The sequence below is a fragment of the Salminus brasiliensis genome, chromosome 8, assembly GCF_030463535.1.
Source record: "Salminus brasiliensis chromosome 8, fSalBra1.hap2, whole genome shotgun sequence".
Lineage (NCBI taxonomy): Eukaryota > Metazoa > Chordata > Actinopteri > Characiformes > Bryconidae > Salminus > Salminus brasiliensis.
In genome coordinates, this window is record NC_132885.1 from 7,753,795 (window position 1) to 7,771,947 (window position 18,153).

General features: G+C 44.7%; 1 protein-coding gene across 1 annotated transcript; it reads left to right on the top strand.

Moving 5' to 3' along the window:
• Positions 1-497: 497 nt before the first annotated feature.
• sik1 (salt-inducible kinase 1) lies at positions 498-17,036 on the top strand. The gene is made up of 14 exons (XM_072685483.1): positions 498-612; positions 2,589-2,800; positions 2,918-3,034; positions 7,693-7,756; positions 8,414-8,575; positions 8,982-9,106; positions 9,229-9,352; positions 9,637-9,857; positions 10,618-10,767; positions 10,912-11,019; positions 11,204-11,429; positions 12,321-12,578; positions 12,703-12,928; positions 13,045-17,036. The coding sequence occupies exons 2-14, from the start codon at positions 2,648-2,650 to the stop codon at positions 13,613-13,615; spliced, it is 2,505 nt and encodes an 834-aa protein (XP_072541584.1). The 5' UTR covers positions 498-612; positions 2,589-2,647; the 3' UTR covers positions 13,616-17,036.
• The last annotated feature ends 1,117 nt before the right edge of the window (positions 17,037-18,153 follow it).

Here is an 18,153-nt window from a genome sequence, read left to right on the forward strand (position 1 = left end):
AGTATTTGTGTTTGTGCACGTCACTTTTATGTACGCGCGCGCATGGACCTCTCTCTCTGTGTGTGTGTGTGTGTGTGTGTGTGTGTGTGTGTGTCAGTTCAAAGCACCGCCCGGTGCAAAAACTCTGCCCCCCCCCCCCTTAAACCATTAGAGAGAGAGAGAGAAAGGGTCACGTGGCTAGCAGGTCCCCGCCACTGACGTCATCCCTTCCGTCTCCCAGCAACGTCTCCATCAGCGCTCGCGTCACCGCCCTGCCGTTGGCCCAGCAACGCGGTGTCTCGCGCGCTCGCGCGGCCTTGCGCTCCGCTCGGGCGCTCTGACGCGCGCGGTGGCGTCAATGGGGCAGGGCCTCGGCGGGGCGGGGCTACAGAGAGACGGCGGAGCGTGTGTGTGTGAGTGAGTGGGTGAGTGAGAGAGAGAGAGGGGGAGGGAGAGAGGGAGGGAGGGGGAGGGAGAGCGCGTGAGAGTGTGGAAGCCCCGCAGACTCAGAGTAGAAGAGCTCGGCGGCGGTGCGGGAGTGTTTCTGCTGCCCTGAGAGTGGAATGAGTTTCCCATCCGAGTCAGACACACAGCTCAGCCGCGCCAGCAGGAGGAATGTGGTAGTGCTGTAGGGTGAGTAGCTTTCCCCAGCTTTCCCCACTGTACTGTACTGCTGTACTGCTGTAGTCCATTACACACACTTACTGCTGTAGCTCACTGTACACTGCTTTATTATAACTGGTCTAGCTCACTGTACACTCCTTTATTATAACTGGTCTAACTCACTGTACACTCCTTTATTATAACTGGTCTAACTCACTGTACACTGCTTTATTATAACTGGTCTAACTCACTGTACACTGCTTTATTATAACTGGTCTAACTCACTGTACACTGCTTTATTATAACTGCTGTAACTCACTGTACACTGCTTTATTATAACTGGTCTAACTCACTGTACTCTGCTTTATTATAACTTCATATACTTTAGACTCCATTATTCACTTCATATACTGCGACAGCTCAGCATGCACTGCTTCATTAGAACTTTGCTATAGTTACATCAGGCTATAACTCTCTATATACTGCTTTAATAGGACTCTGTTATAGCTATATACTGATATACTTCATTATACACTGCTTTATTATGACTTATGCTATACTTCATTATATACTGCTTATTATAACTCTGTTATAGCTATATACTGATATACCTTATTATACACTGCTTTATTATTACTATTATAATAAATACACTCTTTATTATGACTTCATTAGAAATACATACTGATAAACTCACTACATACTGTGTTATTATGGCTTTATTAGAAATACATACTGATAAACTCACTACATACTGTGTTATTATGGCTTTATTAGAAATACATACTGCTATACTTCATTATATACTGCTTATTATGACTTTATTAGAAATACAGACTACTATACTTCATTATATACTGCTTATTATGACTTATGCTATACTTCATTATATACTGCTTATTATGGCTTTATTAGAAATACATACTGCTATACATTATTATACACTGCTTATTATAACTCTGTTATAGCTATATACTGATATACTTCATTATACACTGCTTTATTATTACTATTATAATAAATACACTCTTTATTATGACTTCATTAGAAATACATACTGATAAACTCACTACATACTGTGTTATTATGGCTTTATTAGAAATACATACTGCTATACTTCATTATATACTGCTTATTATGACTTTATTAGAAATACAGACTACTATACTTCATTATATACTGCTTTATTATTACTATTATAATAAATACACTCTTTATTATGACTTTATTAGAAATACATACTGCTAAACCTCACTACAAAGTGCTTTTTATGACACTATTAGAAATACATATTGCTCTACTTCATTACATACTGCTTTATTATAGCTACATAATACATATATTATTCTACACTCTTTCATAATAATTGTGCTATAGTTACATACTAGTAACACCATATACACTTGACTTAGTGCAGCTTTAAGAGACATACCTAATGCTGAAATCATAAACTGCTTTATTATAACTTAATAATAACTGCATCATATAACTCTTCATGCTCTGCTTTATAAAATGATACATTTATCATATCTACAAACTGCTGGACCTCACTGTACACTGCTCTGTTCTAGCTTTATGATAAGCACATACTGATATATCTCTCTATACACTGCTCTGTTCTAGCTTACTGCTCCAGTCTGCCTGTGCTGATACAGATTTATTATAACGGCTGGTTTATGATTCTCATGGTTTTACTTTAATTCAGAGCAGAATTTCATTCTAACTCACCTCACACAGCTGTAGCTCAGTGCACACTGTGTGCTGCCGCTCTGCTGTGCTCTGTCCCATATGGGAGCTCTTGTGAAGCGCTACAACTTTTGTTATTAGTCTAAATTTGTTTATTTTAGTGTAAATAATAAAATAATAATAATAACAACAACAACAACAACAATAATAATAAGAATAATAATAACAATGCATTTCTGCTTTATCAGTGTGTATGCACCTGTAGCATTGGACTGCTGTAAAAATCTTACGTTTCACTGACAGACTGTATTCCATTGCAGGCATCATTACCAAATAAACAAATCACTTTGCTGCATAAAAACCCACAAAAGCCTCCGTCATGGTGATCATGAGAGAGAGCAGTGCGGGGTGTGAGCCCAGCGCCGCCCAGGGAAGGCCCCTCCAGGTGGGCTTTTATGAAATCCTCCGCACTCTGGGCAAAGGAAACTTCGCTGTGGTCAAACTGGCCAGGCACAAAGTGACTAAAACACAGGTACGGCCCACCTGACAGCCCAAATCCACTGTAAAAGTTCACAGCTGTGTCGTTAACATAAGAAATCTGTAGTCAAATACACGCACTAAACTAATGAGTGCCTTCATTTCAACACAGGTTGCCATTAAAATAATAGACAAGACCCGGCTGAACTCCTCCAATCTGGAGAAAATCTACAGGGAGGTTCAGATCATGAAGCTGCTGAATCACCCGCACATCATCAAGCTTTATCAGGTACGTCCGTGCTGTATGTCAGTACTCCTACACGGTAGCGTTCTGTCACCGGAATACAGAGTACAGAGAAACAGTTACATCATTTAGAGGCATTATGATAAATGCATGACATGATAATGCACTCTTCTGTGCTGTGGGTTCTGACAGTGGTTGTAGTGGAACTGCTTGAACAACAGCATGTAGTCTAGAAACGATAGCCAGTGCCTGGATGTCAGCACATCGTACCTGTATCGGTTTTATTAGTTTTTTTTTTTGCAGTTGTTTGGTCGATTGTCCATCCTGATCCTTACTAAATACCTTTTTTTTTTTTTTTTAAGATTTTTATTAATTATACACTTATTTATTATAATTGTATCATAACTGCTTACTGTAATATACTTTCTTTGTTAGAACAGTGAACAACTGTATGAATTCTAAAACCAACATGATTACAGACAGTTTACAGCAATGTTCCCCATTATACCCTTATCTTATTTACTTTCTAAATAGCTCATTTTTGCAATTAGAAAAAACAGTTGCTGCATTGGCTGCAAAAAAGTGATGGTTTATTTATTTATTTATTTATTTATTTATTTATTTATTTGTAGTGCCGGGGTACCCACTCTTAATTCACTGCAGTTTCTGGTGCACTATGTCACTGTATCTTGACTGAAGGCTGTTGGACATTGAGACATTGAGACATTGAGTGTCTCGTTGCCTGTGAAGGCCAGGGCTGTAGTCGAGCTCCTCCACTGAGCAGATGTATCTGGGCAAAATGAACTTTATAAATAGTCGAGAGGACAGGGTTATCACATCTCACTGCTGCATCCAGCTACTGTGTTGCTATAATTTATCACACAACAGCACGTCAATGCGAGCCGCTTTATGCTGGTCGCCTGCTTTCGCTTGCACAGCGCTGTGATTTGATGATGAAGGACTGTAGGACTATATGTTAGAGGTCTGCACTGCTGTGATTTGACGCCAGACTGCTTGTGCACTTTGCTGCTAAACTTAAGAACCGTGTGTGTGTGTGTGTGTGTGTGTGTGTGTGTGAGAAGGGAGAAGGAGTGAGGGGTGTGAGCGGGCAGATTAATTAGCATTGGTCAAAGTCAAGTGCAATGTGTCGGCTCTGTCACGTGAAGCTATCTGTCTATAATGAGGGAAAAATCTTTAAGACGGCCAATCCGATTTGGCCGCTGGAACAGGCCTTGACGCACACACACACAAACACAAACACACAGGCACACACACTCACTGCTGTGGCTGGCAAATGCCTGTATTCTGTCAGCACATTTTTGTCCTTATTATTCCCCTCCAGCCTGAGCTCTTTGCGTTTGTTTTGCTCCTTCCACGGATTACCAGCTTGTGGATTGGAATTGCGAAAGCGTTCCCGACAAGCAAAATCCCTGGAAATGAGCTCAGTGTAGGGGTGAGGGGACGCTATGGCAGCCCAAAAGGGGCAGTTGGCAGGGTTCTGGGAAAGGAATCCTCTTTCACATTGAGTGTGATATGCATGGGATGTACCAGACGCAGCATATTAATCCAAATAATCTCACTGTCATCTGATGACACACTGACCTGCTTATAGCTGGACGAGAGAGAGGCTAGCTGCTTCTCGGAGGGTCTGAGGTGGTAGCATTAGCGTGCTGTGTAAGAGGCCTGCTCAGAAATTCCGCTCAGGCCGGGATTCATCCACTCAGACGGAGAATAACCCATCGCTTCAGCTGCTGATGGGTTTTCCCTGTAGTTTTAGCCCTTAGATTTGCTTGGGTGCACTCTTAAGAGTAAAGGTGCTTTAAACGGTTCTTTGAGGGATGCCATAGAAGAGCCACTTTTAAGGAACAGTAAAAGGAGCCATGCTTATAATAGAGATAATAGGGAGGGGGAGTGTATAGAACCTCCTTAGACCTTTAAAACACACTTATATATGGTTCTTTATGGAACCAAAAGTGGTTCTTCCAATTCACATGGAATTACACCTCGCCTTTGCTTTATTAGTACTGCTGTGGCAATGAGTGGTAGGCAGTGCTTCAGTGCTAAAGACTTTGTGCTTTGTGCCCACATTCACCGCCCCCCGCAATCGAGCCGAAACTGGCGACCTTGAGATCATGAGGTCAATTCCTGTATGCCTGCGTTCTCCTTTCATAGGCAGTGGTCCTCCTCAGAGTTTATTTAAAGGCGGAGTGGACGAGAGGGGGGAAAACGGCCACTTCAGAAGAAATATGTGGAACTAAGGATCTTTGACCCCCACTGATAAGCTGCAGTTTCCGCTCTCTCACTGCTTGTGTAAACACAGGGCCTCTAAGGCCTTTCCCCTGCTACGTCTCTGTCTCGCTTCAGACGTGACGACAGTCAGATCTTTTACACACACACACACACAGAGACACTTACACTCACACACAGTCTCAGTTAACCCCTTAAACTGCAGGCGTATTATTTAATTATTAACCCCTTAACAATATCTTAAGTGGTCAGGACCTGCTGGAAGGTCTGACCGTCTATTTCGAACAGGAATTCCTGAAGAACCAGGTCAGGTGGTTTGCACTGTGGGCACTGTAGTAAGACTTGCAGTTAGAACTAGGAAATTACTGGATATTTGGAATGGGATTAATGCTTGACCTCTGTCTGTCTTCATCTCTGACCTCTCGCATATGATATAACCACAGCAGGGCCTTGTGTATGTGTGTGTGTGTGTCTGTATGTGTGTGTCTTACATCACTGGCACCTCTGGGCTGACGCAAAAGGCTGCATTGAGTAGAAGTGGAGCTTATCTGTAAACACAAAGGCCTGTTTCCCTCTCGGCTTCTATCAAACAGCCAGAACGTGTGTGTGTATGCGTGTGTGTGTCCACATGTGTGTCCTGCTGGGCCCACAGCGCTCAGGGAGCTGGGTAATTTTGTGAGAGGAAAAGGAAAAAGGGAGTGTATCTCAGGAGGTGTTGTGCAACAGCTTGGTCCATCACGAGTGCTTCTGTAGCTTTAGCCGCCGTCTTCCCTCTGGCTCTCCCGGGAACATTCGGGACGTTCCGGGAAGGGGGCGAGGACAGGATGGTTTCTTGTTGCGGTTTCTTTTTTTTTCTGATTTGCATGTGGCATTCAGCCATTCAGCTCCCTGTGACACAAACCGCTAACTCCACATGCTGAGACTTGTGGACTGGTGTGAAATTCTCAGCTCTTTAAGCTGTTAGTTTGATCCCATAATTAGTGGTGATGAGACAGAGAGACAGTAAAAGAGAAAAGAGAGAGAGAGAAAGAGAGGGGGGGGTTCTAACTGGTGACATTGATGGCATAGACTGGAGCTTGCTGGAAAAATTGTGTGGTTTGTGTGCAGGCATAGTCTACTATAAATAAGGGCAAATTCAGGAAGTCCCCCTATGTCCTATGTCTTATGCAATGGTGTGTGTCGTGGAAAAGCAAAAACATGAGTGGCTGAGCTGAATAATCAGGAGAGATTGGATCAGGGCACTGATAGAGTGTGTGCTGACAGGATACCTATTATTATTAAGGAAGAGTCTTAATCATGAGGTCCTATAAGAGGTTCCATTACATGTTCCTCAAAGGCCAGCTGCATATAGACTTCATAGCACATGCATAAGCTCTGAGTAAACTGTTTCAAATGCATTACTTTATTCAGGACAGCGATCCTCCACATTGTCGTCCTATAAAATGTTCAGTAGCCCCTTCCTTGTAGGCCGTCTGCATATAGACTTCATAACACATGCATAAACATCGAATAAGTGGCTTATGTCAGTAATCACAAGATGGCATAAGATGTTTTATAAAGTAAATTACATTGCATTGCATGTGCATAGCCCTTAAACTAAAGTGACAGGCATTTGTTCTTATTATAAAACTGTTATGAGGCATCATAGCCAAGTCATAGAAGGCAGAGGCCTGGTCATGAAGACTACATATCAGTTGTAACACAGATTTGAATACCCTCAAAGAAAAGCTATCAGTTTCATTCATGTAAATACCACGGGTAAACCAACTGTACTTTTGCACGCACATAATATTAACATATTTCTATGTATTACTTGGATACAATGCTTCATAACAGTCTCATAAATTGAACAAAGGCCTGTCACTTTAGTTTAAGAGCATTTATGTCAATGAAATGTAATTTACTTCATAAACATTGTCTGTGAATATTGACATAAGCCACTTATAAGTGCTCATAAAGTACTCATACACAGGTAATAAAAAGCAGAGACCTAGTTACGAACACCATATGTCAGTTATATATATGTGTAATGGACAAAGTGGTGGTCCACCAGTGGTTTTTACATGAATACAACTAATGTATGTCTTCTATTACTTGAGTATGAAGCCCCATAACAGTGTTATAATGGGAGGATTTATAAAAATATTACTTTTATATATGGAATTCAGTCTGAATATGTGTTATGAATACTCTATGCAGCCTTCAGACAAAGTGTTGCGAAATTTTCTCTTGCTGACACTGCATGTGTTTCAAATGTGGACCTCAATAAAGTGGACCTCAATTCAAGTGTGTGTGTGTATCGCTCTCAGTCAGCACACACTCGAGCACAAGCCCTCTTCACAAGTGCTGCTAATGCCAGCATTAAAGTTTAATGAGGCAGTAAAAGGAGATTTATTAGCCCCTTAAAAAAAACCAACAGCGGCGTCTCTGATCTCCTCTCTTTTGTGTCTTCGCAGGTCATGGAGACCAAAGACATGCTGTACATCGTAACAGAGTATGCAAAAAACGGAGAGATGTTCGGTAAGTGCCGCAGCCGTTTATCACACCACTGATGAGTCAGGAATTGTGCTCATAGAGAACATTGACTGGCGGGGATCCACTGGCACTGAGGTTGCCGTGGGTAACAGGGTCTGATGGAGGGATGGAGGGAGAGGGAGTATTTAGCTCAGCAGGGCAGGTGGGGACGGGAGGGATGGGGAGGAGAAAAGAGGAGAGCGGAGCTTTGAGCCTCCAGGCCGGAGAACAGGTGTGGGATTTGCGGCTTTTATGTAAGCGTGTAAGAGTGTAAGCTTCTGTACTTCTGCTTCACTAACACCCCCCTCCCACACACACACACACACACACCTGGGATTTCAAACACGACACCACGTCTGGCACCTCACCTGTTTCTCCATCAGTCCTGTTAAAAGCAAAATGTCAGAGGGCTTCTGAGTCATGTTCTATCACTGTCTCTCTCTCTCTCCCTCTTTCTCCCTCACATGGGTCCTTTCTACAGCGTGAGGGTGTGGGGTCATATAGAGGATACTGGATTTGTAGTGTATAAAATCCGTATCCTATATGTCCTATATGTAATATTATATACACATACATACAGTACCTAAACGTGGCATATGGATATTTATGAGGTGTTTGTGTAAGCCCCCCGGCCCCATCCTAACTCCTCCACTTCCTCTCCAGACTATCTGACGTCCAATGGACGGATGACTGAAGCTGAGGCACGTAAAAAGTTCTGGCAGATCCTGACGGCTGTAGATTACTGCCACCGGCACCACATCGTCCATCGGGACCTCAAGACTGAGAACCTGCTGCTGGATGCCAACATGAACATCAAACTGGCAGGTGGGCATTGAGGGCCAGTGTTACACCAAAACCCTTAGAAATCCACACCACATTCACTACACTGGGGCCAGAAAGGCCTCAGAAAGACCTGACCGATTGAGCCATATCAGACGAAAATGATAAAGCCCTCTTACCCTCGCTGGGGTATCTCCACAACACTAACTTTAAGAAAAGAAAAAGATCAGTCATGGGAGCAGTGATATGCCTCAGGCTTTCTGAGGGGAGTGTAAGAGTCAGTTTCTCTGTAACTACATAAATCCTTCTGTTTATGTAACATCGCAGTGAGTGTTATGAGGTAATTACACTCTTCCTGAAGCGAAGCAGAGCCGAGCTGACAAGCTGGGATAACAAATGGCTCATTTAACATCTCACCCTTATTCTTTCTCTCTCTTGTATTGTCCTACAGACTTTGGGTTTGGAAATTTCTATAAGGCCGGCGAGCCTCTCTCCACGTGGTGTGGCAGCCCTCCATATGCAGCCCCCGAAGTCTTTGAGGGTAAAGAGTACGAGGGCCCACAGCTGGACATTTGGGTATGAGCCATTTAACACAGCTATTCAGTCCCTTTACTGTACTGTGAAGACTATGGGATGTAATGCATTGTGACGTGATGTATTGGGAGGTAATTATTTGTATATGTGTGTTTATTTCTCAGAGTCTGGGTGTTGTATTATATGTGCTGGTGTGTGGCTCCCTACCGTTTGATGGAGACAGCCTACCTGCATTGCGACAGAGGGTGACCGAGGGACGATTTAGAATACCCTTCTTCATGTCAGAAGGTACAGTCCTTAAAAAACCTTATTATTGGTCTAAAGTAACTTGGAATAAAATCTCGACTAGTTATGTTAGCAACAGTTCAGCGTAGTAGCAACAACATTAGCTCTCATTATTAGCCCTTAAGCATGTTCCTCGAACCACTCCCACATCTGCTTTGGATAGCATGTAGCACTGTTTGGTCACCTGCTCCTCTAACCACTTCCACAAAAGTGTGATGGCATCACCACTTACCTACAATGCTCTTCTTCGTGTCTTATAACGCTGCCTTTTGTCTCCCCGTTCACAGACTGTGAGAATCTGATCCGGAAGATGTTGGTGGTTGACCCGGCCAAGCGCATCACCGTAGCTCAGATCAAGCAGCACCGGTGGATGCTGGCTGACCCCACTGCTCCCCACCAGACACTCTCGCACTCTCTCAGCGACTACAACTCCAACCTGGGTGACTACAGTGAGCCTGTGCTCGGCATCATGCAGACACTGGGCATCGACAGGCAGAGGACCGTGGAGGTGAGGTCAAGGACAGGGCGGATAGAGTAGTGGAGTAGAGTTACAGATGTAAATAAAGGGCTTCAATAGCCATAAAGCATGAGGGTTTACAGAGAGTTTAGAGAAGTGTAAGGGTGGTGGTGGTGGTGGTGGGGATATGTGAGTAATTTGGTTAGATTACTGTAGCTGTGGGACTGGGGGTCAGCAATGAAGGTTAATAGCTGTTGCTTGAGGGATTTGAGCTGTCAGTTTGTCACATTTAGGCGCCACAATGAAAAACTGCTGTTTATCCCAGCCTCTTGCCATGCCTTTAAATATACACCCCTGCTGGCACCCGAAGGATAAACACACAAGCATCTGTGCCTAAAAGCTGTCACACTAAATTTTTTGGCCTTAAGCTCATGCTGCAATCCTTTAAGATGTTAAGCCTTAAAACAGACTTGCTTGCTTGCTCGTAAACAGGCGTGTAAATAGCAGCTTCTTGGTTTTGGGGTTTTGGAGTTATTTATTACTAATTAAAATGTCTATAATTAGAATCAGGTGCAGAACATCAGCTGCAGATGATCAGGACATGGTTAGAGAGGATTCTGGAGGAGTTTAGTCTGGTCTGCTCTTAATGGTTGAAGTGAGTGGTGAAGAAGATCACCATGGCCAGATCCAAAGAGCTCTCTGAGGCCTTCGGAAAGAAGCTTGTAGATGCAGATGAAATCTCAGAATCTCAGATGATCTGGGGTCGTAATATGCCCAGAGGTTCTTAAACTGTCGTTTCTTCCCTTCACAGTCTCTTCAGAGCAGTAGCTACAATCACTTCTCTGCCATCTACTACCTTCTGCTGGAACGAGTGAAGGAGCACCGCAGCCAGCAGCTGAACCGGCAGTGCGGCGCGTGGAACCAGAGAAGCAGGAGCACGTCCGATTCCTCTGGCCCAGAGGTGAGTGTGTGGACTGGGCCACTGCTCCAGCCGTCCTTCCCACTGCCTCCGGTGTGACATTACATCCCCCTCTGTGCTTCCTGGCTCATCTGGCTGACTCAGCTGTTCCTCTGTCCTCTCCTCCTCCTCCTCCTTCTTCTCAAGGTGATCATGGAGTCATCCGACAGCTTTCGCCCAACCTTCCCCGTCACCGCTAAGATGAACCCACCAGTCCATTCGCAAATGGAGTGTGACCAGGGAGGTCTATTTCAGGTGAGGATCGCTCACTGCCACTTTCCCCCTCTCCAGCTCCTCATTTTAGCAGTACTGCATTAATCCATCTCTGCTTTATTAAATAAAACCAATGAACAATTAGCATACGCAAGTGCATGCCTTAATTATAAGATTGACTTAATTATGAGAATGACTAACAAAGTATCTCCCTCCCTCCATGCAGCGGGTGGTGTGCCCAGTAGAGGCTAGTCTGAACGGGCTGCTGTGGAACCGCTCCATTTCCCCCAACAGCCTGCTGGAGACCACCATCAGTGAGGAGGTGCGACCAGGGGACTTGGAGGAGGAAGAAGGAGCCCTGCATGCCCCGCCCCCGCCACTCCCAAGCACCGCCTCACGCAGACACACCCTCGCTGAGGTCTCCACTCGCTTCCATCAGTGCAGCCCACCCTGTGAGTAATGTGTGATGTCACAGCAGCACACATCCACCACCACAGTCATCATTACACAGCGTTCAACAACAGCACATAGTGACCTGGAGTCTTGTGACAGTGCTGACTCACAATTGCATGGCCAGTTAATCACACACATTGAAACATACACTGAGACACACCACTGCTAACCACCACTCCTAATGTTGAGGTAATACAGTGGTTCATAAATGATGGTAATATTGAGCTTGAGTAAATACAATAACATTGGCTTTGGCTTTATACACTATGTCCAAATGTTTGTGGACACCCATTCAGCTTCAAGAGCATTGCTGAGGCCAGGAGTGTTGGATCCCACTTCATCCCCAACTTCCAAGCTTAACTCAAAAGTGTTGGATGGAGCACCAATCATCATTCCAGTTTCACTGCTTAACAAAAAAATGCATTCAGCTATTTTAGGTGGCACCCCTTGCTGATGCAGATGTGCAAATGCACACACGCAGCTTGTCTAGTCCCTGTAGAGAGCTGTAAAGCAGTGAACCTGTGTTCTCTGGAATGATGGATGGTTCTCCGTTAAATACTTTTGTTGGAGATGATTTGGGTGGTGATCATCCATAATCCTGACTTCACTAATGCTTACGCTTGTCGCTGAATGCAATCAAATCTTCACATCAATGCTTCAGAATCTAGGAAAAAGCCTTCCCTTGGCAATTGAGACAGTTACTCCAACAAAAAGCAGGGAAACCTATAAATAATGAATGTGCAGGTGTCCCAATACTTTTGTCCACATATTGTATATTAGTTAGCTGCTTAACATGTTAATCTCTCACGCTGCTCTGGCAAAAAAATGTAAAATGTCAGCGGTAAATCCTCCTAAAGAACCCCCTAACCCCTTATTGTCTCTCCTCTCAGGTATCGTCATCAGTCCCTCAGATGGTGCCTCTTCTGACAGCTGTCTGAAGTCTTCTTCTAACCCAGCCCCAGCCTTGTCCGCCGCTGCTGTAGCAGACCTATCGGCTTTGTTATCCTCTGGGATCGGCCCTGGAGCTTCTGGGCCTGTTGGGGCCCCTCTCGCTCTTTCCTCCAACCGGCTCCTGCAGAACCAGGGCAGCCTGCATGCGGTCAGCTTTCAGGAGGGACGACGGGCCTCCGATACATCCCTCACACAAGGTCAGTGTGCAAACGAGAGAGAAGGAGTAACACACTGTGTAGCTAATAGACTAGACTAGTGCATTTCAAGTGGGTATGACTGAGAGGCTAAAATATGTGAGTGTGTGCTTGCTGGTATGTGCAGGACTGAAGGCATTCCGTCAGCAGCTGAGGAAGAACACCCGAGCCAAGGGCCTCCTGGGCCTGAATAAGATCAAGGGTCTGGCCAGACAGGTGTGCCCTCCGGCCTCATGCCCCAGAGGCAGCCGCGGGTCACTGGGACCGACCCTGTGCCCCCCATCGAGCATGCAGGGCTCCAGTGGCCCGCGAGAACGCCGCAGCATGCTGGAGGAGGTGTTGCATCAGCAGAGGTGAGAGATCTTTACTAGACACTCGCGATGGTCCTGGGGGGTCTTGGACTGTTTTTTTCTGCTATACTCAGGGTATTGTTTTAACTCTAAGGTTTTTGTGGTCTCTCTGTTTGCAGGTTGCTGCAGATCCAGCATCAGCCACACGTCCAGCCCCAGCCCCAGCAGCAGGCGGCACTCTTCCTGTCCCAGTCCCACCAACTTCCCCCCTCCCCTCCCTCCAACAACCTCTTTGCTCCAGCCGCCCTGTTCTCCAACCCCCCCAGCCAGACACCCAACCAGCCCCTAATTCCAGTGTGCCAGCAGACCTCACTGCCACTCCAGCACAGCCTTTGGCAGCAGCAGCAGCAACAACAACAGCAACAACAGCAGCAGCAGCAGCAGATACAGCCTCTGGACTCCTCCTCTTCTTCAACATCTTCCTCATCCTCCTCCCTTTCCCCGGTGGCATCCACAGCCCACCTCCTGGAGGCCCGCTTGCATATCAGCCAGCAGCCCCACTTCCAGCCTCACCCTCAGGCCCAGCAGCACCTCCAGCACCTCCAGAGCCAAACCCAGGGCCACTTCCAGCTCCTGCCCCAGCAGATAGGGTGGAGTCTGGGATCCAGTGGCAGCCCCCAGGCTTCTGAGCTCCAGGAGCAGCTGGTCTGCACTGGACAACAGCTAAGCAGCTGCGTGATGGTCAAGTAACGGAATCTCCAGAATGATGCGGAGGGAATCAGAGGTAGGACTTGGAAGATGCAGAGCTGTGCATTGGAAAAAGCCCAGAATGCACAAACAGACTTCACAAATGGAGAAAAAGGACTCAAAGGAAAGATGAGAAAGCAAAGCAGCAATTCCATATCAGTGTCTATGTGCATGTCTGACGGAGCGGTTTATAGGAAATGAGCAGAAGAAGAAGAAGAAGCAATAACCAAACCAAACTCTTTTTTGCAAAGGTCCTTACCCAACATCCTGCTAATGAGTAGTCTCAGAAAGCAATAAAAGACTGAACGTCCTGCTGTGAAACGTGGGCTCTCACCGGGGTGTCTTCAGCGAACACAAAAAGGACTGACCTCCACAGGCTATAATTATGTCTGAGACAACTGACTTTCTCCATATTTTACATTTACGTATGAGAATAGGACGGTTACGTCTTCCTTAAGGTCGTTGTTGTTCTTCTTTTATCGTCTAGGTTGGCTTCAGTTTAGAGCTACGAGCTTACCTCTGTTGCTGTTACTTTCTTCACTTCACTGGAAAAGACCAAAGTTTTTCTTTTTCTTTTTTGCCTTTTTACGTTATTTTATATCAGTCCTTTAAAGAAATGCAGTATCCGAGTGATCCTAAACTTCCAAACGGAGAAAAAAAACCTGCAGTTTCACGGACTGCAATGTGAAACGAGCCGAGCGCAATACAGATGAACTAGAGCTGCTTTATTCGAGGCGAGGCAAGCCTTCCGTGGTACTTTTTTCTCATTGGACGGGAATGTGGAAAGCAATGCTAGCTTAACAAAAAGCACAAATCAGTAGGTACTGCCCCGACGTTCCGTTAGACCCGCTGACCACAAGACGCTTTCGTCTGTATGTGTGTGTTTGTCTTGTGTGTGTAGACGTGTGCGTGTGCATGTGTGACCATGACCTCGTTCGCTGCTCAGTGCTGTGTCATGCCTAGGCTTAGACACTTAGACAGTAATGCTGAGCACCGGACTAGCTTTTGGCTTGATTTGTTTGGCTGATCAGTTCAGCTTTTTTTTGGTCCCATGTTTTAAGCGAAAAAATAGAAAAGCTGAAGGAACAGTCACTTCTGTAATCATATCACTACCTCCTCCTTCACCGGTGACTCCCTTCACACTGCGCTACGTAGACTCTTATAAACGTAGAGGTCCCTCAGTGGATAGATGGTTCTGGGAAGCATCTTTAATTGGAATAGGTTCTGAATAGGTTCCTTTTAAAAGAGGTTCTCTACACTTCAACCCATCTCTCTAACAATGAAGCATGTGCTGATGGGTTCTTTAGACACCTAAAAGTGTTCTATGCTCTCCATAGAAGCCACTTTTATTTTGAAGTGTGGTGAACTTTTCCTTTCCCGGAATGGTTTTTCTCACGTAACCATGCCCTCTGCACAAAAGAGAGACAGAACAAAGCATATGGGATTAGTGCAATATTTCACACTGAAATGTAGTACCAGGTAAGGAAGCTGATTTAGGAAACCATGAGGTGCTGCGCTCGGCCCCTGATGGTGGTTTTCTGTTTTTGTTTTTGTTTGTTTGTTTGTTTGTTTTCCATCTCGTTTGTATGATTGTATGAGCTTCTCTGACTTCTTCTGGTTTTGGGAAACGGCGTGCAGAAATGTGCGAAGACAGAGCCCCTCTGGTGACATCCAGCATAAATCAAATTTCCACAAATTCAACTTAAAAAGGTGTGGGTATGAGATCTTAAATTGTGGGCATGACTTAGCTAGACGTGGGAATGAGATCCTAAGTTATGGCCACAATTAAAATCATGGCCACGACTTAGTAAGGTGTGGGAACAAGATAATTAAATCATGGCTACTACTTAGGATCTCATTCCCATGCCTTACTAAGTCATGGCCACAACAACACAGAATCACGTTCCCACATTTACTAAAGTTGTGGCTATGATTTAGTTAGCTGTGGGAATGAGATCCTAAGTTGTGGCCACAATTTAATAAGGTGTGGGAATGAGATGATTAAGTCATGGCCACTACTTAGTAAGGCATTAGAACACAATCTCGTAAGTTGTGGCCACATTCCCATGCCTTCCCATCCCATCTTGTTCCCAAGCCTTACTAAGTTGTGGCATATCACCAGCAGGGCTCTGTATTGCTAGAGAACGAAAAACGCAAATGCTGCCATTACGTAATGCTCGTCACGCTTCTTTATGACACAGGTTGCCTTCGCATCCCAATAGCGTCTGGCTAGCTTTGTACAAACGCCACAACTAGAGCAAGCCATAAAGAGAGCCGAGGAAAGAGCAGGGAGCTGATCCTGGGCCTGATGGTAGGAAGCTCTCGAGTGCACAAAGTGTAGCATATACAGTCATTTACAGTAGCTGCAACTGCGAGTAGATCCATACAGAGATGGTTAAGCAATCTATCACCCCCCCCTCGCCACCCCCTCCGCCCCGTCTCTGAGGGACCATGGCTGTACTCATAAACAAATATTCATATAATGATTTTTTTCTCTTTGTAGCAATATAGGAAGTTGACGTACATAGGCAGAACTTACATGTGCTTGAGAGACATTAGGTGCTAGAAGTAGATCTCAGACAGTGTTTCTCTATGTGTGTGAGGGTGTATGTGTGTGTGGGTGTTTGGTATTGGTGATTGATGCATTTAACAGTGGTTAAAAGCATGCCATTTCTACCCCGCAAAATTATTCTGTTGCATGTCTGTCTATTTGGTGAATATGAGCAGTTTAATACGGTAGTTAAATTCAACTGAAGCTGTGGGAGTGGCGAAACAGGCAGGGTTTAAATCCAGTGACTGAAAAAGATAAGCTGATGGTGAAGCGATGGTGAGAACCAGTGTTAATTCCTTTTTTATTCATTTCATTTTTTTTTTCTCTTTTTTTTTGTAAACCTTTTGCACTCACCGCCGACACTTGTGCCTTTTTTCTGAACAAATGGTGAGGAATGCAAAGCTGTGGTCTGGTCTGATTTTTAGGACGTTGAAAAAACAAAAACAAAAAAACAAACACATTGAGAAATGTGGTCCTTTTGCTTTCAGTAGATCAGAAGCCCCCTTTTTATACTTTCATTTACTTTTGCTGTTTCAAAGTGATGCACTTTATGATGAACTTCTCATTTTCAAAATAGTGTTGGTTTCCACTGCTGGGTTAGAAACGTCTGTAGTGTAACTTCAGCTATGTTACTATTGAAACACTATTTTCTGGATGCAGAACTGTAAAAAAAAGAAAAGTAAAAAAACAACAACAAAATAATCGTCTTTTGTTAACATTTTGGATATACTTACCTGATTTGCTTGCCGACTGTATGTGTATGTGTGTGTGTGTATCTTGGATGTGTGAAAAAATTGTGTGGGAAGGGAGAGAAAGCGATTGTTTTATTTATGTGGCTATTTATTTGAATAAAAATCAAATTCCTAAGATTTACTGCGCTGTCCTTGCTGTCTTTTTCTTGACACTTACCATAACAATGAAAAATTAGGAAGTGTTTTAATTAACATGAACACATCAGCACATCAGATCAAAACCCTGCACGGCAGGAAGGAGAATTGATTCAATGTGATTCAATGTTATTCAGTGTGATTCAGTGCTCTTGCAGCAGGTACTTCGCCTAAATTACCTGCAGTGCATTGACATTTCCTCTGCATGCAAGCCCTGGTGTTTTGGTGGTTTCATGTGAATGTTGAGAACTTCAGTGCATTGCTCTGAATTGAAATGAACCACATGCATATCAAAACACCATGTGGTTTGAGACCAGCGTCCTGATGGGGACAAGACAAGACGAGACAACCATATTTACATTTACATTTAAGGCATTTAGCAGATGCTCTTATCCAGAGCGATTTACAAAAGTGCTTTGCTATTTACCCAAGAAAAACCTCAGCTAGTTAGAATAGACTAATAGTTCAAAGATACCTCTAAGCTTTAGACATTACTAAACACAAGACAACAAGGTGACCATTCTAGTATTCCGAAGAGGAGGGTCTTCAGTCTGCGATTGAAGACAGCGAGTGACTCTGCCGTTCGGACACCCAGGGGAAGCTCGTTCCACCACTTCGGTGCAGGACAGAAAAAGGCCTGGATGCTTGTCTTCTGAGAATTTTGAGGGATGGCGGGTTCGAGCCGAGCCGTACTTGATGCTCGATGGGCTCCTGGTGCAGATCGGCTTTTGACCATTGCCATCAAGTACAGAGGGGCTGGTCCATTCTTGCCTTTGTAGGCCAGCGTCAGGGTTTTGAATCTGATGCGAGAAGCAGCTACAGGAAGCCATATACCCCATTTGTGTTGGGACACAGATGGAATTTGGCCCCAGACTTCTACCCATCCATTGCGGCACTCAGGGAGCAAAAAAGGTCGAGGGCTCAAGGTCCTTACAGAGCCCAGGTATCAAAAGCACAACCTTGTCATCAATAGCCCGGTGCTTTAACTGCTAAGCTACCACTGCCCAGTACAGAAGAGCAACAGCCAGGTAAAACTGGCTTTCACCTCTGTGAAAGACAAATGCGCCACATGTTTACCGTTAACTGAGCATGAGAGAGAAAAG